At 38.5% G+C, this 27,012-nt stretch overlaps 2 protein-coding genes across 8 annotated transcripts in view; both read left to right on the forward strand.

The window, feature by feature from the left end:
• Positions 1-2,178, forward strand: part of CARF (calcium responsive transcription factor) — a 35,603-nt gene extending 33,425 nt beyond the window's left edge. Inside the window, exon 19 of one of the 2 annotated variants that reach the window (XR_014795817.1) lies at positions 1,135-2,178. The gene's annotated coding sequence lies outside the window, so the exon portion shown is untranslated. Of the gene's footprint in view, positions 1-207; positions 366-1,134 lie in introns of those variants that run through there. The other variant, XR_014795818.1, reaches the window with a different exon arrangement.
• A 6,793-nt stretch (positions 2,179-8,971) lies between these two features.
• The window catches only part of NBEAL1 (neurobeachin like 1), a 114,739-nt gene continuing 96,698 nt past the window's right edge, over positions 8,972-27,012 (forward strand). For 2 of the 6 annotated variants that reach the window (XM_084893156.1, XM_084893155.1), the window contains exons 1-3: positions 8,972-9,101; positions 10,181-10,469; positions 26,337-26,428. In XM_084893156.1, the coding sequence (XP_084749282.1) occupies positions 10,419-10,469; positions 26,337-26,428 (143 nt within the window). In that variant the 5' untranslated portion in view covers positions 8,972-9,101; positions 10,181-10,418. Of the gene's footprint in view, positions 9,454-10,180; positions 10,470-26,336; positions 26,429-27,012 lie in introns of all 6 variants that reach the window. The other 4 variants (XM_084893152.1, XM_084893157.1, XM_084893154.1 and 1 more) reach the window with 3 other exon arrangements.

Here is a 27,012-nt window from a genome sequence, read left to right on the forward strand (position 1 = left end):
TTACCACCAGTGGATAGAGCACATGTGTCAAACACAAGGCCCGCGGGCCAAATCCAGCCCGCCAGGCCTTGCAATGTGGCCCGCACCGCGCTGTCATCATTGCACTCCGCTGTCAGTTTATGACATTGTCAGTTTATGACTGTTCAGTAAACCATTCGGCCCGCGATTTAGGCTGGATTTTAGATTTTGGCCCTTTCTCTGATTGAGTTCGACACCCCTAGGATAGAGCATCAGCCTGCAGACTGAAAGGTCCCAGTTCCAATTCTGGTCAAGGGCATGTACCTTGGTTGCGGGCACATCCCCAGTAGGAGGTGTGCAGGAAGCAGCTGATCGATGATTCTCTCTCATCGATGTTTCTAACTCTCTATCCCTCTCTCTTCCTCTCTGTAAAAAATCAATAAAATATATTTTTTTAAAAAGTAGGTTTACCAATAATGAGTACGAGAAACACATTTTCTTCTTGTATTATTTATTTATTGTTGTATTATTTATTTGTATTATAACCATAAACCTACTTTTGCCCATCCCTGTATTATTAATGGATCTACTTGATTAAGGGCTCATTTGAGATTTATGTTCATAAATTGAAATTCAGCATGTTTGTTTTACTTCAGCTACAGTCAACAGGGACTGAGCATTCATTGAGAACCAGACGCTATTACCTGCTGGCTGTAAGATATATTAACAAAACCTCATCCTAACCCTATGAGGACTCGCAGTGTATTAACATACATATGCATAATTAACCAATTGTGAGATGGTGTGATAAGTACTGTCTGCTCACACAAAGGCAGAGCACTGTATATTACAGAAGTTCCAGGCAGGTGAGCAATGCAGGTTGTGGAGGGCACAGCAGATTACTGTGAGGAGGCAGAAGATTGCACAAGAATCACTTCTAAACTCTTACCTCCCTGTTTCCAGTCAAAAGCTATGTGTAAATACTATTTTATATAAAATGCTATTATGTAAAAACTGTGCCAATCCCAACTAGATCCCCTGAAACTCATCTTAAACTAGATCCCCAAAACTCATAAATATTGTACCTCTGACTTCTCCCATAAGACACTGCAAAGACTATTAAGATAGCCTCCCTTACTGCAGTAAGCAAAAAACTCAGTTCTGCTCTATCAACAGGTTATTTTGGAGGTATTTTAAAGAAGCCAGCATTTGATAATCTTTGGAGTCCTATAGAAATCTGATCAACTTGGAAACAGCATGCTTTCTGAGGCCCTTTGAGCCTCCTGCACAGGGTCTCTCCAATGACGATGGGAAGGTAAGTTCATATTGAGTTTCAGATTTGCTTTCTTATTTTTCCTCAAACACTCCAAATGCTATTTAATTTGTTTAGTTTGAGAGTGATTTCTAGGAATAAGAGGCTCTTTTAAAAATTCAGATTGATCAAGTTTAAAAAACTTATTTTTGGTAGAAATCTGCATTATTGCTGACAATACTTTTGTGTCTGGCCTTGTCATTTCTTCATTGTTCATCTGTAAGAAGTCCAGAGATATCAAGATGGGTGTAAGCTAGTTTGCTCAGAAGACTTCTCTTCAGATTGGCATGATTTGGGGAAAAAAGCCTCAGGTCATTTATGAGAATCTTATCAAATTTTACTCACTGATATGTTATTCATGAAGATATAGTTCTCTTTGTGGGGGGAGATGGGGAGGAGGGACAAGATACAAGGTGCACAAGAGTTGACTGACTGTTGCCAGTCTCTTTAGGTTTATCTTTAGTCTAGTTTTGTACCCATTCTGGGTTGAACTCCTGCATCTTCTATGTATTTATATTAGAATGAAAACAAAGCTTGTTTCTAAATGATATAAGCATTATTTTGGAATTACAGTGGTTACTTTGAGAAACTGTTTATATGAACAAAATCGTTCCTTTGGGAGTCACTTTAAAGCACAAAGGAAGCAGCATCCCAAACATACAATTGTCTACACGTTTTTTAATTTATTGACTTTAGAGCAAGGAGCAAGAGACGGAGAGACAGAGGGAAAAAACACATTAATTTTTTTGTTCATTGGTTGCTTCTTGTATGTGCTCTGACTAGAGACTGAACCCACAACCTTGATATTTGCAGGGGTCCTCAAACTTTTTAAAGTGGGGGCCAGATCACGGTCCCTCAGAGAGCTGGAGGGCCGGACTATATGAACTACTAATTCCTACTGTAACACCTTGGCTGTGCTCACTGCCCAAAAAACCTGGCGGGCAGGATCAGACTCCCCTGGGGGCTGCATGTGGCCCGCGGGCCGTAGTTTGAAGACCCCTGTTTCAGGGCAATGCTCTAACCAATTGAGCTAGGCACATTTTAAAGCAAGAAGAAACTTTCAAAATATATTCAAGGGATATATTTTGAAATTGCCTCCTTAAAAGATTCCTTGGCAAAGGCAAGAGAAAATTGTGAAAATTTAAAAATGAAATATTTTAGATCCCTTAAAATCAACTTTGAATATAAAGTCCTTTATTCTTTTCTATGTTCTCTTATGTTCCTTCATTTTTCTCTTTTCTGTTTATTCTTCTGATCTTCTCTCCTTTCCTCCAAAATACCTCATAAGAAGATGGTCTCATAGGTCTAAAAGAGAAAAATCACAATTTGTTTCATATGAGAAACACCACTTTCCATACTTCAATTTTTATAATTACTGCCTCCTGCACACCCCCTGCTGGGGTTGACAGGGACTTGAACTGACATTTTGGTGCATGGGACAACACTCAACCAACTAAGCTACACCAGCCAGGGCTCTAGTCTAATTTCTTTAAGTAACTGCCTTAAATTATCAATTTTAAGAAATAATTTTATACATTCTTCAAATTTTAATGAACTATTGAACTTTTCACTTTTACCTAAAATATGGTTGATTGGCAATACAAATTCTGGCTTTTAAAAGATGACTAGAGCATCCTTCAAGTTGCTATCCCATTCATGATTCATGAATCACTTAAAGCTAATTAGAAATTCTTTTTCTTTTCTTTTCTTTTTTTTTTTTTAGATCTCGAAATTCTTATGTAAATATACTGTCTTAAGATCTTTTCAAGTTTGATTAACATTTGAAAATATAATGTTCTGATATTGGACTTTTAGCAATAAAAAACATGGGTATTTTTAGACCTTCAAGAAGAATTTAACCAAGGGAAATAGGCAAGAACAAAACAAAAGCATTAGCTTTTAGTAGCTGTAAAACAATGTGTGGCTTTCACAGGGACAGACTTCTTTATCAGCTGCATAATAGTAATTCTTTATTCATGAGGTGCTTATTTCCATGGAAACACTGAGATCATTTTAATTTTTAATTATACCAGAGTTTACAGTTCCATAGATTTTAACTCTAGCAGTAAGCACAGAAGCTAGAGCTTCACCCACTTCCAATTAAAAAATACAAAGGAAGACAAGGTAGTTTAAAATGATCAAGAATTTCATGTAGCTGTAATTGTGTGTTTTTTCTTTTTAATTCTTATAACATTGTATTGCTCTAAGAAAGAAATATTCCTTGTTACATGACACGTAAAGAAATCCAGATATTGATTAACATGAATTTGAATGAGAATAATTGAATTTCAAGAAAACTGCTTTCTGAGAACAAGAAATCTCTCCCACTCTCAAAATTTTCTTTTGTTCACAGGAAATAAGAATTTAAAAAGAGAAAATGCTAATTTTTAAATAAAAAATTTCCTGTAATTTCTTTTTTTCTTCTTGATTAAAGAGTTTTTCTCGACTGTAGATTGTGGAAGTCTTAACTTTTAATTAACTTCCCAGCCATGATAGAAAGTTCATTATACATGAAAGCAAAGTGGTTTTCTTTCATGTTTCAACTGAATTTTAAGCACTACATTTTGTATAGTGAGGGGAGTATATGACTACATGTTGCCTTGGGAAATATAATGTCTAGAACAATAAATATAGTTTTAATATTGTCAAGTCCCTACTTAAAAACTCTAATTTTATACAGAATGAAATCTAAATAATTGAGCCAGCACTCAGGACTACTTGCAACCTGAAATGGGACCAGGCCAGAGTGGGTCTGCCTCGGTCTGGCCTGTAGTGTGTGGGTTCTTGACCTCATGCAGGAAAGATGTCCCAGCATGAGTCCAGGTGGTTTTGAGTATGTTTATTAAAGCTGGGGCAGTGAAACAAGGAATGTCCTAGGATAGAAGAAGCAACAGGAGACAGCCTAGGCGGGGCTGCTTTGGCTCTCTGGAAATCTTAAAGGAAACAAGTGAGCCAAGGTGGGGCCACTGTCAGAAAAGGGGGGGCCTTGGGAACAGGTTCAGGGGGTCAGCATGGGATGAACGGCCGCTGCCCATGGCTTCCCTAGTTGCAAGTATGGTGGGGTCCCTTAGAGCAGCGGTCGCCAACCTGTGGTCCATGGACCATTGGTGGTCCCTGAGGTCCGAAAGGGTGGCGACCCCTGCCTGAGAGCTTAGGAGAGGCACCTATGGGAGAAAGGTGCTGTTGTCCTCTGGGCGGGCCAGAGAGTAGGTGCCGGGTCCTTCATCTTGAGGGTTTTAAAGGTTGGGGATTTAGGGGAGGTCTTAGGGCAGGATCTCAATAGAAAGTCATCAGCTTTTCCAGGGGTAGCCTTTCCAGTCCTGGTCTCCCCTGCCTGGTCAGCATCAGAGGTCATTAGTCTTCACAGCTGGTCCTGGCATTACCTACCTTGTTTTGCTGGTTTGCTGGGCCTGGAGCTGAAATACAACTGAGGCCTAGATGTTATCTCCAGGGAGGAAAGGTGTGTGTGTGGGGGGGAGGGGGTTATCTAAACACATGACCAGTGATATGAAAGGTCACGGGGACCTAAACCACATGGTCAGTGATTTGCCAAGGCAGGGAATGCCAATTTTTCCCATTGCTAGGCACCAGCAGCTTTCTGCACTGGTGACCTTCTCTGTCTGGTGGTAAATTGCTCAGCCAGTTTGTTCAGCTGTTTCCCCATTCCACTTGCCAAGGAATTTTTATAGCTTTTTTACTATCCTGTCTCAGATGGAGCATGCATTTAAGGTTTTTTTTTTTTTTTTTAAAATAAAAGTAAGTTGAAAAAAAAGGTATCAACTGCCAGCTTGGGGAAGATGACAGTCTAAGTGTGCAACAACTGTCCTGCTAGCCAGGAACCTACATGGCCTTCTTTTGACCAAATGTTGAAAATGTTTATTTTTTAAGAAAGATGACAAGCTCTGGCCAGGAGGCTCAGTTGGTTGGAGAGTCGTCCATTTGCAGGTTTGATTCCCGGTCAGACCCAGACCTAGGTTGTAAGTTCCCTTTAGGAATGTTCGGAGTAAAAGCGACTGGAGCTTCACTGGAGAGACACTGATGAGCACTGGGAAAGATAAGGGGATGGCGATTGTCCAGTAGACACTTCTTATTTAAACCTATGCAGTGAAGTACTGCACCTGTTTCTTTTTGGTGTAAGAAAAGAATGAATTAAACAAAGACATAGCTCCTAATCTCCCCGTGACACTATAATCTTTGGGCAACTTGAAACCTTCAGCACAAGAACTGCTTAATCCTTCACTGCAATTCAGATGCTAAATGTGTCTTTCATCTGAGGGAAAATGGAAAGGAGATATTAGAATGGGATAATCCTTGTTCACAAAAGTTTAATGGTCACCTGCCTACCTCAATATTAGAATGATTAGATGGGAAAGATAATCAACTAGCAGATTCCTCAGAGACAATATAGATAAATTCCCTGACTTTCTCCTCTTTAATGCATTGCTAGGGACCTCCTGGGGAACAGAAAGGATGAACCTGCCCCACAGGTTACATGCATTAGTCCTACAGGTTACATGCATTAGTCCTTTGTGAGTTTACTAAGGTAATTCAGAGCCCTGGAGTCTCCTTAGACTGGTGACAAAGCTGAGGCCTGCTCCTGTGATATGAACATTAAAACAAAATATTGCCACCCCTTGTGTCTAAACAGAAACATCCATGTATCAGATGATTTATCTATCTCTTTCTAGATGTAAGCTGAAAGAGGTCAGGGCCTGCTCCTGCATTGAGCCGTCTGCCCCCTGGTAGTCAGTGTATGTCATAGCAACTGGTCGTTCTTCCAGTAGTTCCACCGATTTGCATATTAGGGTTTTATTATATAGGATAGCGAAAGAGATTATTTCTTTCATTATACTGTCTTCAAATACTTATTGTACTATACATAGGACACTACTCAAGGACCTGAAGATATAGTATTGAATAAAGTCCCTGTTTTCATAGTTCTTAACATTTTATTAGGGGGAAACTCAAAATAGGCAAATAAATACATCAGCTGATAAGTGCTATAATGAAAAATAAAGTAAGAGAAAAGGGGATACTATTTTCTAATGAAGGGACTGTTTCATGGATGTGTTAGTCATTTGGGCTGCTGTAAAAAATACCAGACTGGGTCATTTCTAAACAGAAATTAATTTTCATAGTTCTGAAGACTGGAAGTCCAAGGTTAGTGTTGTTGGAAGAATGCCTTCTTTCAACTCCCAGACTTCTACTTACCTACTCACAGGGCAGAGAGGGCTGGGGAGCTCTGTTAGATCTTATAAAAGCACTAATCCCATTCAGGAGGGCACTCTCTCATGACCTACCAGGAAGTAGCTCCCAAAAGCCCCCACCGCCTAATGCCATCACACTGGGGTTTGAATGTCAACATCTGAAGAAGTTTGGCATACACACACACAGCAGGAATGGACAAGGGGACTCTGGAGTGGAGACTTGAAGATTGTGGAAAGAGCATTTCTGGTCCAGTTTATGTAAAATACCTGAGACTGCAGTGTGCTTTGTGAATTTGAGGAACAGCAAGGAAGACTTGTGTCTGGAGTGAAATAAGGGAAGCCCAGGATATTAAAGAAGTTAGAAAGTGTGGGAGGAAAACACAAGTCCTTCCTGGCCATTTAAGGTAGGATGGGAAGCCATTGGAGAGGTTCTAGTAGAGGAGTGGCATCTTATTTCTATGTTAAAAGATCACTTTTGTGCAATGTTGAAAATCATCCATGGGTGGGGAGAGTGCCTAAGTAGAGGCACAGAGAAAAACTGGCTTTGTAATAAACCAGAAAAGATTATTAAAGCTTTTTATTTTTTGCTTTAAAATAATATTTCTATTGATTTCAGAGAGAGGAAGTGAAAGATAGAAACATCAATGGGAGCGATGAACAGTACTTCCTGCACACCCCCTAGTGGGGGGTGGGACCCACAACCCGGGCATGTGCCCTGACTGGGAACCTAACCGGTGACCTCCTGGTGCATGGGCTGACACTCCACCTCGAGCCACGCTGCCAGGCAAACCAGAAAAGACTTAATGGCAACTCACATGAGGGTGGTAGTGGTGGTGGAGTAGATAATGGTTAAAATCTGGATATATGAACCCTCCCCTAACCACAGGACCCAGGGACTTCCTTCACCTCTCCAACCTCTGTCCCCAAACCAGTCCTCTTTCCTCTTTACCCAGGATTGATTTACTCAATAAATACACAAGTTGTGTCAATCGGAAAAAAAAAAATCTGGATATATTTTGAAGATACAGCTGAAAGGGTTAGATTGAATGTGACATATATGTGACATGTGGCAAGGATACCCCCTAGGTCAGCGGTCGACAAACCACGGCTCGGGAGCCACATGCGGCTCTTTGGCCCCTTGAGTGTGGCTCTTCCACAAAACACCACGTGTGGGCGCGCACGAATAGTGCGATTGTAACTTCGCGGCCCATGCACAGAAGTCGGTTTTCGGCTCTCAAAAGAAATTTCAATCGTTGTACTGTTGATATTTGGCTCTGTTGACGAATGAGTTTGCCGACCACAGCCCTAGGTTCTTGGACTGACCGGCTGGAAGAATGGAACTGCTAATTACTATAATAGCAAGAGGAATTCCTCCCCTCCTCCTGAAGTTTTCACATGCTGAGCTGCACATGCCTGTTAGCCAGCCAAGGAGAGATGCTGAAAAGGCATAATTTGCAAGCAACCACGCTAAATGACTCTCAACTCAGCAATCTCGGAGTGAAAGTAGCTGTTAATACAATAGTAAAGAAATGAGCATGGCTGCATCTCAAACAATCTTAACAACACTGAAACCTGAATTTCACCAATTTTTCATGTATCATGAATTATTTTGATTTTTGTTGTCTACAAAACCTAAAATATTCTACTCTCTGGCTTTTACAGTTAGCTGACTGCTAGTATATATGAAACAAGATGGGACATTAGTTGGTAATTTTGAAAGATTGGTAATGGTATGTACATGGGGTTTCATTATATTAGTTTTGTATATGCTTGACATTTTTCATAATAAAACGTTAAAAATGCTTAATGTCTACCAGGGCGATCAATCTTAAGAATTATCCCCTCCCCCTTAAAAAAAAAAACACTCTTTAAAGTTGTATCTCGTAAATGCAGCCGTTTGTATTTTACTTCTTTTCCTAACAAAGCAAAAGCAGTTTTGAAACTTTTATAGTGGTAAAAGGAGGTTTTTAGGACTGGACGCTCGGCGGCGGGGAAAGTACGAGGCATAAAAGCGTAAGGAAACGGATTTTTGTGGCGTGTGGGACAGTTGTCTGTTTTTTTACATTACCATAGACTACAAGGGCTAACCCCCTTCTACAACAAGAAACCCGAACAAAACACACAACAGCTGTCACGGTATACAGCCCACTGCCCTCCGAGGACTCCCGAAAATGACGCCATGAGGCAAACGCTACGTCAGCCGGACCCCGCAGCGCCGGCGCGGACGTCAGCACGTAGACGCCCCCCGTCCAGTCCGGGCCTGCGCGAGGACTGGCTGGCCTGGCGCCCGCCGCCGGCTTTTCGGGAGACGGCGAGATTGCGACTGCGCCGGCATTCCGGGGCGGGGCCTCGCCTCGCCCCGCCCCTTCGCGGCATGAGTGACCAATGAACAGCGACTGCCCTGAGGCCGGGGAAATCTTCACAGGCTGGAATGACTAGCCGAGGGGACGGCCCCGCCCCCGGCCCCCTCCCCGCCCTCGCGCCCCGCCCCGCGCCGCCGCCCCCCGCCTCCCTCCGCCGCCCGCCTCCCGGCTGCGGGGTGACACGGGGCTGCGGGGTGGTTAGGGGGCGAGGCAAAGTTAGACGTGGGCCCGAGGCGGCGGCGCCGTCCCGGCGTGAGCGCGGTGAGGAGGAGGAGGTGGAGCGGGTCTGCGTGGCAGAAACGGGAGGGCCGGGTGCTCGGTGGCTGCGCGCCGCGGTCTGAGGGCGGCTGTGAGGGGGCGAGTGGACCCGGGTGTGTCCCGCGGCGGCCGGCCGGGCGCGGGGAGCGGGGAGCGGGCGGGGGACGCCGGGCTGTCCCGGCCCTGTTTCCACAGCTTTTCTTGGCAGCTGGGCCCACCGAGTTTGCCTTCCTGACGTCTGTGTGCGATGCGAGGAGGAAATGGAAAGGTCTCCGCAAACACTCAGAGGCTTTCCCGGCGGGGAGTGCTCCTGGCCGGTTCTTCCTGGGTGCGGAGCGGCGGGGCAGGTGGGCAGGTAGCTGTTCACGCCCCAGGGATCGTTCGGACCAACAAACAAACCGGGAGTTCCTCCCCTCCGCCCCACGCCCTGCCCTGCAGCCCGGCCGCCAGCACTTCCAAGTTTGAGAAGCAGACTCGGAAATTCTGCGGGGTTCTGTGTGTCAGGAGTAAGGTTGCTTTTTTCTTTTTCTTTTTTTTAATAGAAAATATGAGTGGCGACGTCGTGCAGCTCTGTATTATGACTGGACGCATTTTTTTAAAAAAATATATTTTTTTATTGATTTCTTACGGAGAGGAAGGGAGAAGGATAGAAAGTTAAAAACATCCAGGAGAGCGAAACATGGATCAGCTGCCTCTGGCACACCCCCCACTGGGGATCTGCCCTCAATCAAGGTACATGCCCTTGATCGAAATCGAACCCGGGACCCTTCAGTCCACAGGCCGACGCTCTATCCACTGAGATAAACCGCCTTTGGCTTGAAGCGTTTTTTTGTTCTGGGCACACATCCTCCGGAGAGGCTCCGACCTGATAGCTACGTGAAATGCCATTAGCTGTCACGTTCCCCTGAAACACACATTTCCGGGTAATCTAAGTGTAAATAGGAGCTTAAGCTGTTGTTTAAGGGAATCGAGGTGGATACCTCTCTCTGGTTCTGATAAATCTACAGTTTTTACCAGGACCTCTTTTTTTTTTTTTTTTTTTTTTTTTTAGCAGATAATTTGCATGTTTTTCCCTTTCACAGGTTTATTAAATGACCAGCTACCCCTGATGAAGATAAGTTGGAGTAATTGCTGAAACGGAATTTTAATGACCAGAAGACAGTCCATCGATTGCACTTCTTTTTGTTTTCCCTACTGCTCTGAGCTTTCCTGTAACAGCTGAAAAACTTGGAAAATAAAATGAACATGCTGTGGTCTTGAACATAACATTTTTTTTTTTTTTTGGAGGAAAAATTAAAAGTTGCCAGAGTGAAAGCCAGAATGGCATCCAGAGAGAGGCTCTTTGAACTATGGATGCTTTATTGTACAAAGGTAACTGCTTTCTTTTATATTTCCACGTTTTAAAATACTTGGTTATCAAGTTTTGTGACCGGCCTTATTAGCACTTTATTTAATGGATAATAACCTATTTGTTGATTGCAATCCACTTCTTCAGGGTTGAACACGTGCACGACACTGGCGTACTATTCAAAACTGTGGGGCGTGGCTTTTATTTGATGTTTCTCTTTAATGATCCACAAACTATATAAGTAGAATGATGACCTTCATAGATAAATAAAATATTTTCATTTCTGTTTGTGCTTTCCTCTTTCTCCCACAAGTGGGAGGAGACTTTCTCGAGAAGAGCATTAGACATGTTTCTCATGGTTAACCTTTTGAGTTGTATTAAAAAGGTGACTGGTTACATAAAACGGTTTTTGATCTGAGCTTGCCGTGATGTTCGCGCCTGATGAGCATCGTCTCATCTCTTCCTCACAACAATGCTGGGCGGTGGGTGCTGTCATTATCCCCTCTGACTGATGCTGAAGTTAAGGGTGCTGAGTAGCAGAACTGAGCTTGCAACTCACTGCTGCCTGATTCAAGTCCATGGTCTTAGCCATTGTGAATCCTTGCTATTTTTGGTTTTGTCATTGAAAAATAATTTTCTTTTCTCTCTTTGCCTTTATGGGATTTTTTTTTTTTTTTTTACATGTTAGCTTTGATTTTAGGTTTTTGGAGGAGAAGGGTACTACTTTAAACATCTGTTTCAAGTGAGGAGCTACGTACCACTTTGAAGATACTGGCTAGGGTCAGAGAAACATCTTTAATCTACTTTAGTTACTTTAGGTCTCCGTGGTGAAGTTTTCAAGTCTCAGCTTCTGTTTCTGTTACCCCTTCCGGCTTTTATTTTTATTTTTTTTATACTTTCAGCTCTTTAATAAACAACTTATTCTTTTTTTATTTTTATTTTTAAAATATATTTTATTGACTTTTTACAGAGAGGAAGGGAGAGGGTGAGAGAGTTAGAAACATCGATGAGAGAGAAACATCCATCAATCAGCTGCCTCCTGCACATCCCCCGGTGAGGATGTGCCTAACCAAGGCACATGCCCTTGACCGAAATCAAACCTGGGACCCTTCAGTCCGCAGATCTCAACGCTCTATCCACTGAGCCAAACCGGTTAGGACAACAAGTTATTCTTTAACAAATAATCTCAGTTATCTGTAATATTAAATTTTAGAGGTTACACTGGAATTTTGTTTGACTTTCTGGCTTGGCTTTTGTTTTTTTTAAATATATTTTTATTGATTTCAGAGAGGAAAGGAGAGGGGGAGAGAGATAGAAATATCAACGATTAGAGAGAATCATTGATCGGCTGCCTCCTACATGCCCCACAACCTGGGCATGTGCCCTTGGCCCGAATTGAACCCAGGACCCTTCAGTCCGCCGCAGGCTGACACTGTCCACTGAGCCAAACCGGATAGGACTGGTTTGGCATTTCTTACAATTATAGAAGGACATATACTTTGAAATGTTTAATACGGATTTTTAAAATAGCTTTTAGTCTTGTGTACTTTAATGCCAGAAATGTCTTTTTAAAAATAGACCCCTCTTCCGATAAAAAAAAATCCAAATCACCAGACACTTTTGAAAATAGTCACTAACACGTTAGCCAAAAATTAAAATGCATTTTAATATGAATGCCTAGTAGTTTGAAAATAACTTTATTTAAAAATACCTCAAACTTACTAGGCTTTACTATTTTCTGGATGACAAAAGGTAAATGGGGTTATATTGTCTTATTAATTAGTTACGTTGTTTCTTGGTTGAGTTCATGTTTATGTGACACTGTGCTAATTGAAAAAATAGTATAGTTTGTTGGCATACACAGAATTTTGTTCTTAATGACGTTTAATATAAATACGAATCCTTCTGTTCATTAAAATCTAAGTAAATAGTGAAGGCCTGTCACCGTCAAATTTTGAAGCTATTCTTGGACAGGAAGATAAGTCCCATTTTTCTGTCCCATTTAAATCACTTGTGCACTTAAGATTTAAAATTCCTTTCAACTGTTTTTTAAAAAATTGTTATTTAATACAATGATTTTATGTTTCACTATTCATGAGTAAGCTACTTGTAAGCTAGACAACATTCTTTCCCACAAACACCTTGAATTCAACTAGCTTTCAAATATACATCATAAATTTAGCACTTCCGTAGTGAGGATGATTGCCATATATTCAGTTCTCTATACTTTCTCTCTAGCTTTATTTCTCTCCCTCTAGCATTTAGCCCTTCAAGCCAGCTGACTTTTTTTTCACCTATTTAAGACCTTTTTAAATCTTTGATGAGTTTTCAGACTACTTCAGGACTGCTTGCATCTTTTAACTGAGATTCAACTTGGAGCTCTTTCTGGGCTTGCAAGTATGGAGTCTAGTTTTGGTTCTGCTGGTGTTTTGTGAACTTGAACAAGACTTACCTCTTTGGGTCTCAGTTTTCTCTTTTGTCAAGTAATAATAGTGTGTGTACAAGGAGTATGCTTGTCTAACTCACCGTTAAGATTTTAGTTCATTTGTTTTGACCTTTGAGGGACATGGAGTTCTTTTGTCCTTATTCTATGGATTATCATATAGAACTTTTTAGTTCATCTTTCATTTTTAATCTTTTATTATGGAAAATTTCAGACAGTTACAAGTAGAGAGGATACTGTAGTGATCCCTTTTATATCTGTCACCCTGCTTCAGTAATTATCAATTTACTAGAGGCCTGATGCACGAAATTCATGCAAGGGGCTCAGCCCTCGCAGCCCCAGCTGCCTTGGCTGGCCCTCACAGCCCTGGCTTCGTCCACAAGGTCATCCAGACAGTCGTTCTGCTGTTTGGTCTAATTAGTGTATTAGCTCCTTATTATATAGGATTTTTAATGATGTTTCATCTAAACCTTACACTCACTATACCTTCTCTATCCCTGAATTATTTTGAAGCAAATTTCAGATAACATACGATCTTAGCCATAAAGATTTAAAAAATATATCTATATATATAAAAGGCCAAGCAACTGTCTGACCGTCCGACTGGCCGGTAGGTATGACATGCACTGACCACCATGGGGGCAGATACTCAACAAGGAGCTGCCCAGCTGTGGTGACTTGGCAATGGCTGTTCTCGGGTGACACAGAACAAGAGAGGAGGGAGCCTGATTCCGGGCTGTCACCCGAGGGCTGCTCTTTCCCAATCCAGGACCCCTCGAGGGATGTCAGAGAACCAGTTTCAGCTTAATCCCCGCAGGCCAGGCCAAGGTACCCCACCTGCCAGAGGACCCTGCTCACTCCACAGACACCCTTTGAGCTACGGTGCTAACTTAGGTGTAGCCTGCCTGGGAGGGATGTGGGGGTGAATGGAGGAGGAGGTTGACTCCAGGGTGTGTCCAGCATGTCTTGCCCAATCCCACCTTGCTGGCCATCTTCTAATTAATTTCCTTTAATGTGCACAAATCTGTGCACCCGGGCACTAGTTTATAAAATAAGAACTCTTAAAAACATAATCACAATATGATAATTCTTTAAATCATTAAATATTTGGTCAGTGTTTAACTGTCCTGCTAGTATCATAAATGTTTTTATTTTTTGCTGTTTGACTCAATATTTATACAAAGTAAACACGTACTTTTTTGAAAATCTGTTCAGCTTTTAACCTATACATTGCCCCTAACCCTACTTTATATTTTTATTCCTTCTATATGTTGAAGAAACCAGGTTTTAACATTAGCTCTTTTCTCAGTCTGGGTTTGCTGGCCAAATTCCCTTGATTTAAATTATTGTTCCTCTCTACTGGTGTCTGCAAATTGCAATATATAAAGGCTTGATTGATTCATATTCTATTAGGTGGGGGGAGGCTAGAATAATTTTTGACCATCTTGGTTATCAGTGGGTTTTGCCTTCATACATTAATTATTTTGTTAGGAGTTTGCAAAGCTGAGACATCCAATTCTGTCATTTCTATATTAGTAGCATATATATTGAGAAATGTTCCCTCATCAGTTATTTGATGACAGTTTTTTAAAGGGAAGTGAAGCAGACTAAATGTTTGATATTTCTCTCGCTGTTTTTAGAATGACTTGATATGTTAGCATCCTTCCAAGGTGACCAGTTATTTTTCTTGAGTATCAAGTTAGACTTTAATGTTTAAAATTTACAGTTAATCGTCTACTATTTTGCTGCTCCAGTTGGTATGCTATCTATATCAAACAATGTATACACACCTGATTAAATGGATGACTTTGAAGACTTTTGAAGGTCTGCTTCAGGTCATTAAGATTAAGAGACATCCCTCTTGTTTGTTACCTTGCTAATCTTAACACAGGTGTTCCTCTGTGTATTAGCAATAGATTGATATTAAGGTACCATCCCAGTATTTGTATGTAATTTGATGTTTTAAAAGTTTAGTAGGTGTTTAAGTAGAACTATATTAGAAATAACTCTTGGGTAATATCAAAGGAATACTACGAGAATATATAAAGGTCTTCTATCAGTCTGGGTTCATTTGCAAGCCTAAATATTAAGATTAAAGTCCTTTAAATAGAACTAAAATAAGTTACTGGTTCTGGTTTTTAGCAGATAGGTGCTCATATATTAAACTCAATATTTGAAAGGAATTTGGGTAAAAAAACTTTTCAGTTTATTTTTTTTAAACAAGCTAGCCTAAATTTTCACTTTCTCTTACTGCAAATAAGATTTAATTGCATTGTTAGAAACATTCATTTTCTAGTAGGTTGTTAACTGCATGTAATTATCATTGCATAATACAGACAGGATAACTTATGATCACCCAACATTCCTGCTCTCTACAGATTATTTCAACAGTGTACAAGACTAATTCAGATTGCTTCTAAATGGTCATCCACACCCAGGGTCAAGGATTCTATTAACAGTGCACTCCATATAGCTCTTATAAGTTAAACATTAATTAGAACAGGTTTAATGTTGTATCTGGATTTTAGTTCAATAGTTAACTACTACTCCTTGTCTGAACATATTTTTCTTGAGTGTAGAATGCAAGTTGATTTCTTAATATCTAAAGGCTTTAGCTTATATTATCTGCATTAGGCACCTGTTATTCCTTGTATCTTTTGACATTGCTTCATTTAATGTGCTTGTGGTAAGAGACAGTGCTGGCAACCATTTGATCTCTACATTATCTGACAACTTTTTGCAATTTATGTATTGCATAGAATAAGACATATATATCATAAAGTCCTCCTTAGATAGGAATAAGGATATATTTTTGTTCGACAGTCTTTTTGGGAGTGCTGCAGTTGGTCACCATAATATGCGGAAGAGAAACTGAGCCTCGAGAGGCTTATCAAATTCTTTGATAAGATTAAGTTATTTTTGTTCTGTCTGGTGGAAAGTATCAAATGTATTAACTCAGTAAAAAGATACAAAGTGACTCAAAAGCATGACATTTTGAAATACGGCAATGTGGGTGAAATTTGTGGTTATTTTTGTCATTAGCAGGTTTATTTAATTTTTGATAATTCAATTTACACAGAAAAATTTTGTGAAGCTACAGAATCGGAGCCAAGATTAGTCCACATCTGCTTCTGATCTTAAGGACCTAAAAGCAGGTTACCTAATTTATATCTTCAGATTTCTCATCTGTCAAATGGAAAAAAAATAATTATTTTGCATATTTCTCAGAGTTATTGAGAAAAAAATGAGTTGATTGTATTTAAATGCAATCAAGGGAAGAAATATAAAAATGTAATCTTAAAATGTAATCTTTTATTGCTATTTTAAAAATACATATATGGGCATGAGAGTATATCAGTATTCCATTTTGCCTTTGTATTGTATAATAATAGAGGGCAGTATTTTGTTGTCTTTTTATGAGTATTGATGAAGCTGTGCTCATGAAAGTGTTAATTTTTAATTTATATTCTTGCTTTTAAGCATAGTGCTTAATTATCTTAATGATTTGTGGTTTTATTTATTTCTTTTAACTCTAAACCAAGTTTGTTTTGGACTTTGATGATGCTCCATTTCCTGCTGTTGCCCTTTGTCCTGCTAAATCTGGAATATGACTGAGATGGATAGTTTTGAAATGAGCTCAGAGTGAATTTCCTTTTCAGAATAAAAGTTTTGTTTCATAAAGAAAACAGTTATAGAGGTGTTTCTTTCAAATAAAAAAGCAAGCACCTCTTTATATACATATATTTGTATAAAATTGAATGAATGAATGAATATTCTGAGAATATAATTTATTTGCTCAATTTTGGTTATAATCCTAAGCACAGTTTTTCATATGATACACAGTATACACCAACCCTTATAATTTAACCTCGTTTAGTAAGTTTTAGTATATGTAGAGTGTATTAATGGCTCTTAATTTTTTGCGACTTAATCATTACTTTGTATATAAGGAAAGTAATGTTAGATCTAAGCAAAACAAAACAAAATCATTAGCAGCTCAATAGTAGTGGCATCTTTATTTGAGGACATTAGATGTTAAAGCAAGAAATGAATATTTTATATCTATAGACATGGGAGTAGCTTTTAGGAATATTACTTTTGTGGTTTGAATTGAGCTTATGAACTATAAAAAATTAAGATGCATGAAAATTTCTTGTTCTTTCCTTTTGAATATCAATTTATTATTTTCCTGGTGGAAGACAGAATTGATAGTACTTAGAACATGAGGGAAAATAAACAATTTAAAATAGTGACTAGTACTTGGTCATCCAATTCACCAAATTAGCTAGCATAGGTTCACTAGGTTTTCAGGTAAACATGTGAGTTCGCAGTGGGACATTCAGGTAGAGATACACTCGTAAATCTGGAGTCAGAAGGGTAGTCTATGCTGGAAGTAAATATTTGAGTATTAATCATATTGGCAATTATTGAAGAATTATATGAGAGAAGAGGTTCAAAGTCAGGGAGTCCTGGATAATGTTATAATTTAAGAAGTGGATAGAGGAGGAAGAATTTGTAAGGAGTTTGAAATGAAGGAAATCATGAGTGAGTGGTTGCTTCAGAAAGTATAGGGATGTTATAAAGAAGAGAGTAGTCAGTAATGTAAAATTCAACAAAGCAGTGAAGAAAAACATTATGGAGCATGTATTGCATTTGACACTTAAGAGATTAGTGCGTATATGCATAACTCATGGACACAGGCAGTAGTGTGGTTAAGGTCTGGGTCGGGGGGTAGAAGCCAGGTGGAGGGAGTCAATGGGGGGTGGTGAAGGGAGACAACTGAAATACTTTCAACCAATAAAGATAATTTTTAAAATTGATTCAGAGAGGAAGGGAGAGGAGGAGAGAGAGAGAGAGATAGAAACATCAATGATGAGAGAGAATCATTGATCATCTGCCTCCTACATGCCCCCTACTGGGGATCGAGTCTGCAACTCCGGCATGTGCCCTTGACCAGAATTGAACCTGGGACCCTGCAGTCCACAGGCTGATTCTATCCACTGGGCCAAACCGGCCAGGGCAATAAAGATAAATTCTTAAAAAGATTATTAGCAAAGTAGTTCTAGAAAGAGTGGGGGGGGGGGGGGGAGTTGTTAAAAATACAAGTTCTCATTTTGTTTTTAAATTCAAGACTTTAAATTATTTCTAAATTGCTATTAAAATATTTAAGTGTTTACTCTTCATTTTTATGTTTATCTGGATAAGTACCTTTATTGATCTGTATACCACTCTTTGCATGGTTCTAGTCACCAGCATCTGAAAATTTTCAGATTGCCAAGAATCCATCTGTAATTTGAAAAAGACTGCTCTACAAACTGAAATCATGATGATCACTTGGTACCAAAGCATATGTGATCACTGAAATTGAGTAATAGTACTAGTTACAAGGTAGTCAGCTCTACTATGCTTAAATTAATTTAAAATGAATAGAAGTGTTAATGTAGGCTTTAAAAATTCTTACATGGAATTTTTGGACTTGGGATATGTTTCTAATTACCCCAGTGTTGTTGCACCTAGTTTTAGAAACATAAGCCTCAATCAGTATCTGATATACTGCTGCAATTTTGCTTTTTGTATAGCTTACTTTTTCCATTGCAAAATTAATGGTAAATTTACTACAATGGAGTAAAAACTTGGAACCAAGCATCCAGTCTACTACAGTCATATTTCTTGGTTACAATTATTCATATCCCTCCCATATGCAGTGTCTACTTCATGTCTATCTTAAGAACTCCAAAGTCTCATCCAATCATGATATCAGTCTTAATCCTGAGATCTATGATATATATGATATTCAATTGTGATTTCTAGTCATACTGAGACCTATGACCTTAGAAGGCACTTGATAATCTGGCCCCATATAGTGCTGAAACTGAGATAGGAATGATATAATGAAGACTTCTGAAAAAAAGAAGAAAGATGCTTAAGAGGCATTGGTCCATGGCAATTCTGAAAATGGCAATGTTCCCTGGTGCCCACTACCTTCAGAGAAGGAATGTTCCATTATTTATTTGACTCTGGTTCTGTTCCTTGGGAGTAGTTGCACAGGCTGCTGTTTTTTATTGCTTTTGGATCCATACTCTTGGAGCGTTTTTTTCTAACTTTATTTTTTAATTACATCTAAAATGGGCATTGGAGACTATATACGGTCTTGTGACTCAACAGCTCCCTCATTTGGCTTCCTGCATATAGAAAGTTCCCTGTGAAAACTCTTGTGCTAACAGTTGTTTTCTCATATCTAATTATATAGTTTGGGAACTCCCAACATGACATTCTGTAGTATTTGAAATAAGAGACATACTTGTTTTACTCCTCACTTTAGTGAGAGACTGGAGTTTCCTATTAGGTTATCTTCAGATTTTGGGGCCCCACCCTGCATGACTGGCTTCAATTAATTTTTAAAATCCAACTCAAGCCGAAACTGGTTTGGCTTAGTGGATAGAGCGTTGGCCTGCGAACTGAGGGGTCCCAGGTTCGATTCAGGTCAAGGGCATGTACTTTGGTTGCGGGCACATCCCCAGTGGGGGTTGTGCAGGAGGCAGCTGATCAATGTTTCTCTCTCATTGATGTTTCTAACTCTCTATCCCTTTCCCTTCCTCTTTGTAAAAAGTAATTAAAAATATATATTTAAAAAAAATAAAATCCAACTCATATAATAAGTTGGGAGCTGCCTAACATATGGTTGAAATATATATATGTATCTAAAAGTTTCAAGTTTTAAAACTTGAAGGAATACTGCAACCCAAATATTATTGGAAAGAGGAAGTAAGGTGTTTGCCTTATTCTTACCTGTGACTTTATGGATAAGAACTAGGTAAAATTGTGTGGATTCCTTAATTATTTCATTACCTGCTAAGGCCTCCCTGCAGGAGAATGAATGTTTTATATATATATAAATATATAAATATTTATATGCCTGTTTGACCATTCGGCCAGTAGCCATGACATGCCCTGACCACTAGGGGGCAGACACTCAACGCACAGGCATGGAAACATGGAACAGACTTATGAATCTCAGAGGGGAGGGGCGAGGAGGAGGATGGAAAGAGATTAACCAAAGATCTTATATGCATACTAGAGGCCTGGTACATGGATTCGTGCACTGGTGGGGTCCCTTGGTCTGGTCTGCGGGGACCAGGCCGAAATTGGCAGAATGACATCCCACGAGGGGGCCCCAGATTGTGAGAATGTGCAGGCCAGGCTGAGGAACCCCACCAGTGCACAAATCTAAACACCGGGCCTCTATTGAGAAGATAAAAGCCTCCTTTAATGTAATTTCAATCATATTTGGCTAGTGGCCACTGTATTGGACAGCACATCCCTAAGTGTTTAGATTCATTTTATGGTAATGGGGAACCATTTGAGGTATTTGAACTGGAGAAAAGAGGTAATTAAATTTTAATTTAACAAATTCCATTAGTAGCTGTGTATTGGTGGAAGAAATTGAAGCTATAGAGACCAGTGGGAAGCTACATAGCAATTCAAATGAAAGAGTGTATTACGGTATCTTAAACATTGGCAGATGATTGGATGAATATTTGAGTGCAAAATCAATAAAGTTGATTTTGTAATTATTTTATAATTGCTTATTTTATTACATTGGATCATGACTTATATGATAGTACAGTCAATATTCTAATAATGGTAGCCAACATGTTTTTAGCATTTGCTAAATGTCAGACCTTACATTTATTATTCAGTTCTCTCAACAGCTCTGTGAGATAGGAAGTATTATCTTCAATTTACAGATGGAAAGCATCAGTGTGACACAGATAGTAAATGCAAAAAAGATTGAAAAGGAAAGACTACAAAATAATGTGGCAAGCAGGATCATGAAATATTTAAATATGTTTATTTGTAGCATGGAACATTTCAATTTTGTGGGAGCTTCCTAATTTTGGCACACAGGTTATAAAAATAGTATTTATTAATATTTATTAAGCATATACTATGTGTTAGGCATTGTGATGTAATAAGCCTTGTACACATATTAGGTTGCTTAATTTTCACAATAGCTCCATAAAGAAGGGTACTATCATCTTCATTCTCATAGGAGAAGAAACTGATGTGCAATCATAGGATGACTTGTTTAAGAAAGTGACAGAGCAGGGATTAGAGTCCACGTAATTTGGCCCCGGTGTTCCTGTAGTACTTAATACATTTGTGTGCTGTGTTAATAAATATTGTACAATGTGGAGATAGATCATCCTGTAGTGTTTCAATATATCAAGCTCTCTTAGCCATGAAAGTGACAAAGCTTAAGATTTAATTAATGTTTTTTCTGGGTGTGTGTGTATCTTTCTTTTTATGGCTTCTGGCTGTATCTTTCTTTTTATGGCTTCTATATAAAGTATAGATCCTCAGGCTTTACTCAGGCTGTGTGGAATGGGGCTGATTTATCTGTTAAATTATTTAAGGCCTTGAGTTTATTGATTCTGACTAAACTCTTACTACCTCTTTTTGCCCACTAAACTCCATTTTATTCCTGCTCATGATTCATAGACAGTGTAGTATAGTGAGAAGAGCACAATTGGATTCATATATCCTCGCATTTTAAACTCAGAACTATTGATTATTAGCTGTGTGTTCACAGACAATATCCTTAGAACTTCCCTTTCTGACCTTTAAAATGGGGGAAATGAAACCTTAGGATAGTTATAAGAAATACATTGGATGATTAAGCTATTTAATGTTTTCTATAGTACTAGGCATATGGCAGATGCTAAAAAACTGCTTTACTTTTTACTAAATGAAACATTTACAGATTTAAGTATCATTTCTTATAGTTGTTCAACCTCCTAGGAGAACTCTGCATGTGCCAAACACTTGGTTGCTCCGACCTTTAGACTTTAAACCAGATACTGTGGAGTATCTAGATAAACTATTGAGGGAGAATGCATTGATTCTTTATGGCATTATGAGACTATTTTGTTTTTAACTTTTACAGAGAATCCTCTGCTTTATTAAAAAGGAAAAAATTATTTTTAAAAAAGCTCCAGTTACTTGTATTTCTGGTGCCCTATCCTGAATTGAATGAATGAATGAATGAATGAATGTTCAAATGAATGAATATCATTGATAGTTGGAAATGAAAAGGCAAGTAATGAAATCCTTGAGAAAATTGCCCAGAAGATAGGTTTTCCTCCCCTGAAATATTTCCATCTTCTCAGTGATGATGAAGATAGTGGCAAATTATGATTTGATTTTGGAACAGTATATTAATAGAAAAACAAATACACAAAAGGTCAGCAGTCTGCATATTTGGAGAACATTCTTTTAGGAATTGTGATTTGTAGTATAATACTTTTATTTTAGGGAAATAACTTACGATAAAGTAACAAAGACTCCTGAATACCATGTTGAAATTGATTAAAGAAATGTTAAGGAAGTGAAGGGAACAAATTTGAACATCATTTAAAAAAATATGTTTTTTTATTGATTTTAGAGTAAGGGATAAAGATAGAGAGATAAAAACTTCAGTGAGAAAGAAACATCCATTGGCTGCTTCCTGCATGTCCCCCCACTTGGGACTGAGCCCATAAACCAGGCATGTGCCCTGATCAGAAATAGAAACAGCAATCTCTTGGTTCATGAGTTGACACTCAACCACTGAGCCATAAAGGCAGGGATGAACATCATTTTTAATGATGCAATTGTAATTTTAAAATACATTCAATAAATCATCTTTTTCCAAATCAGCTTTGAAGTGTAACTTACAGAGCACAAATGCACAGATTATAAGTCAATTCTGATGAGTTTGATAAAACACACATTAATGTAACCTAATAGAAAAATAGAAAATTTCAATCACCTAGTAAAGTTACCTTTGTGTTCTATTGTAGTCAGTTTTCTTAGAGACAATGATCTAATTCCTGTCACCTTGTTCTAGAATTTTATATAAATGAAATATACAATTTGTATGCTTTAATGCCTATCATCTTTTGCTGAATATGTTTTTGAAATTGTTTGTTGTTGTATCAATCTTTCATTCATTATTAGGGAATAGCATTCCACTGTGTGACTATAGCACAATTTTTTATCAGTTAACCTGTTGATGGAATTTTGGGTTGTTTACAGCTTTTGTCTATTAAAAATAATTCTGTGGCCGAATCCGGTTTGGCTCAGTGGTAGAGCATCGGTCTGCAGACTGAAAGGTCCCAGGTTCGATTCCGGTCAAGGGCATATACATTAGTTGTGGGCACATCCCCGGTAAGGGGTGTGCAAGAGGTAGCTGGTCGATGTTTCTCTCTCATCGACGTTTCTAGCTCTCTATCTCTCTCCCTTCCTCTCTATAAAAAAATCAATAAAATATATTTAAAAAATAATAATTCTGTGAAAATTTTTCTTACTGGGGTGACATTGGTTAATAAAATTACATAGGTTTCAGGTGTGTAATTCTATAATACATCACCTGTATATTGTTTTTGTGTGTTCAATGCCCCAAGTCAGGTCTCTTTCCGTCACCATGTATCTCCCCTATACCATCTTCTACCTTCCCCCAACCTTCTTTCCCTCTGGTAATCATCATACTGTTGTCTGGGAATATGAAGTTGTTTTTCCTCCTTAATCCCTTCATCTATTTCACCGAGTCCTACAACTCCCATCTGACAACTGTCAGTCTGTTCTCTAACTATGAGTCTGTTTCTCTTTTGTTAATTTTGTTTGATTCCACTCATGAGCGAAATCATATGGTACTTGTCTTTCTTTGACTGGCTTATTGCACTTAGCATAATCCTTTCCTGTTGCAAAGGGTAAGGATTTCCTTTTTATGATTGAGTAATATTCCATTGGGTAAATGTACTACAGCTTTTTTATCCACTCATTTACTGATGGACACTTGGGCTGCTTCCAAATTTTGGCTCTTGTAAATAATACTACAATGAACATAGATGGGGTACATATATTCTTTCTAATCAGTGTTTTGTGTTTCTTTGGATACATTCCCAGAAGAAAATCACTGGATCATAAGAGAGTTACATTTTTAATTTTTTTGAGATAACTCCATATTGTTTTCCATAGTAGTTGCACCAATCTGCATTCCCACCAACAGTGTGTGCGGGTTTTGTTTTGTTTTTTTCACCACATCCTTTCCAACACTTGTTTGTTGATCATAGCCATTGTGAGAGGTATTATATGAGGTGATATCTCATTGTGGTTTTAATTTGCATTTCTCTGATGATTAGTGACATTCAGCATCTTTTCATATGTCTGTTGACCATCTCTATGTCCTCTTTGGAGAAGTGTCTATTCAGGTTCTTTGCACATTTCTTAATTGGATTGTTGTTGTTTTTTTGGTATTGAGTTATATACGTTCTTATACATTTTGGATATTAACCCCTTATCAGATGTATCGTTGGTGAATATGTTTTCCCATTCAGTGGGTTGTCTTTTTTAAATCCTCACCCGAGGACATGTTCATTGATTTTAGAGGAAAAGAGATCTGAGAGACGCACAGACTGACAGAGACAGAACATCGATTGATTTCCTCATGTACCCCGACCAGGGACCAAAACCTGTGACCTAGGTATATGCCCTAAACAGGAATTAAAACTGCAACCTTTCTGTGTACGGAATAATGTTCAACCAACTGAGGCACACTGGCTGGGGTGGGTTGTCTTTTCACTTTGTTGATGGTTTCCTTTGTTGTGCAAACATTTTTAGTTTGATGTAGTCCAATTTTTTTTATTTTGTGTTTCTTGCCCAGGGTATGTATCAGAGAATATTGCTATGGGAAATGCCTGAGATTTTACTGCCAATGTTTTCTTCTAGGATTTTAATGCTTTTGAGTCTAACATTCTAAGACCATTTTTGTATAAGGTTTTTTGTGGATATGTTTTCACTAATCTCTGGAGAAATAGATAGACCATGTGGTAAATGTATGTTTAACTTTAGAAGAAATGCCAGATTGTTTTCCAAGTGATTATATTATTTTATACTCTCACCAGAAATGTAGTTCCGGTAGCTCTCCATTTTCACTATGTCTTTTAACCATCTGTGTGTCCCAGAAGTCACTTATATTTGGTATGATTAGTTTCTTTAATTTTAGCCATTTTAATGGTTGTGTAATGAAGTTTCATTTGATTTTAATTTTCATTTCCCTGAATAACTAATGATGTCGAGCATACTTTCATGTGCTATGGAGCCATTTGTGTATGCCCTTTTGTAAAGTTATTTAGTCTTTTACCCATTTTTAAATTGAGGTATAGGTTTGTATACTCTTGGTAGAAGTTCTTTGTAAGATATATGTACTGAGAATATTTTCAACTGATATATTGCCTTTTTATTTTCTTAATTATGTCTTTTGAGAGTTTTTAATTTTGATTAAAACCACTTATAATTTTTTCTTTTTTGGTTTGTGATTTTTGTGTGCTGGCTAAGAAGTTTTTGTTTATCACAAGGTTGCAAAGGTATACTTTTATATTTTCTTTAGGTTAATGTTTAGGTTTTTTATTTTATTTTATTTATGCATTTTCTATTTCTCATTAATTGATTGGAGAAATATTTATTGAGCACCTACCTGTTCAGTGCTAGGCACTATTTTAGGCACTTGATGTCCATTAGTAAACAAAAACAGTTCACTCTTAGTAGCTCCTTAGATAGGCTCTGCACTTGTGAAACCTACATTTTATGGGGAATGCCAAACTAATAAATAAGTCAATTATAGAGTAGTATTTTAGAAGGTGAGAAAGAACCATGAGGTAGGGCAACAGAATAGGTAAAAGTAAAGGTGAGTAAGGAGGTTTGCAATTTTAAGCAAGGGTGATAAAATTAGGCTTCAGTGAGAATATGTCATTTAAAGAGTGAATTTAAGGTGAGGGAATTAGCCATTCACCTATTTGAGGGAAGAGTGTTCTGGGTAGAGAAAATAACTATAACAAAGGTCTGAAGGTTGGAGCACGTCTCCTATGTCCCAGTAACAGCCAGCAAGCCAGTGTAGTACAAGGTAATAATGGATAAGGTCACAGAGATAGGGGAGGACAAATTGTTTAGGCTATTACTAAAACTGTAACTCTTTATTTTTTATTATTTTTTATTTTTATTTTAAAATATAATTTATTAATTTTTTTACAGAGAGGGAGAGGGATAGAGAGTTAAAAACATCAATGAGAGAGAAACATAGATCAGCTGCCTCCTGCACACCTCCCACTGAGGATGTGCCCGCAACGAAGGCACATACCCTTAGCGGGAATCTAACCTGGGACCCTTGACTACGCTCTATCCACTGAGCCAAACCGGTCAGGGCAAGACTGTAACTCTTTGTGTGAGTGACACAAAAAGCTATTTGGGGGTTCACTATAGTTGGAACTTACGTCTTCCTAAATGTCACTTAGATTTTATTTTATTTTTTCTTTAGATTTATCAATTTACATATGCATAAATAGGAGTAAACCTTTGTTTTCTTTTCTGACAGATATATTTAATACTCTTAATGGTTTTCTTATTTCAGAAAGATCCAGATTACCTGAAGCTATGGTTGGACAATTTTGTTTCTAGCTATGAACAATTTTTAGATGTTGACTTTGAAAAGCTGCCTACCAGGTATGTAGAAACACTTAATTTCTTACCCTTGAGTGAGTTTCTCAATTTTTGGCACAAAGACTTCATTGATGACATATACAGGGAAGGCAGTTATGTGACATACATGATACTCCTTCCTGTATTACTATGCTCTCATGGCAGACATTGCTCATTGATCTTAGCAGTCCTTTTTACTGATACTAGACGTGCTACTAGAAGGTTCTTTTCTTTGGTCAGTCCCTGGCAACTGTTTGTCCTGCAATTTGCTTCAGTTCTGAAACTACACTGAGTGCTAGATCCCACAACTTAAGGGCAAAGTTCACCATAAGAATGCCTAAGCTTCAAACAGTTTGTAAGTCTTGCAAGCCATATATCCTTATTACCAACCAGCTATAAATTTGGGGATTCTCACAACTCCCTCAGGTTCAATAATTTGCTAGAATGACTCACAGAATGCACTGAAAACACTATACTTACTGATTGTGTTTTAATCATAAATGATACATGTAGGACATGGCCTGGAAGGGTCTTGGATGCAGGGCTTCCATGCTCTCTCCCTGTGGAGTCAGGGCATGTTGCCTGCCTTGATTATCAGTGTGTTCAAA

This window comes from Pipistrellus hanaki (genome assembly GCF_964339955.1).
Source record: "Pipistrellus hanaki genome assembly, chromosome: 8".
Lineage (NCBI taxonomy): Eukaryota > Metazoa > Chordata > Mammalia > Chiroptera > Vespertilionidae > Pipistrellus > Pipistrellus hanaki.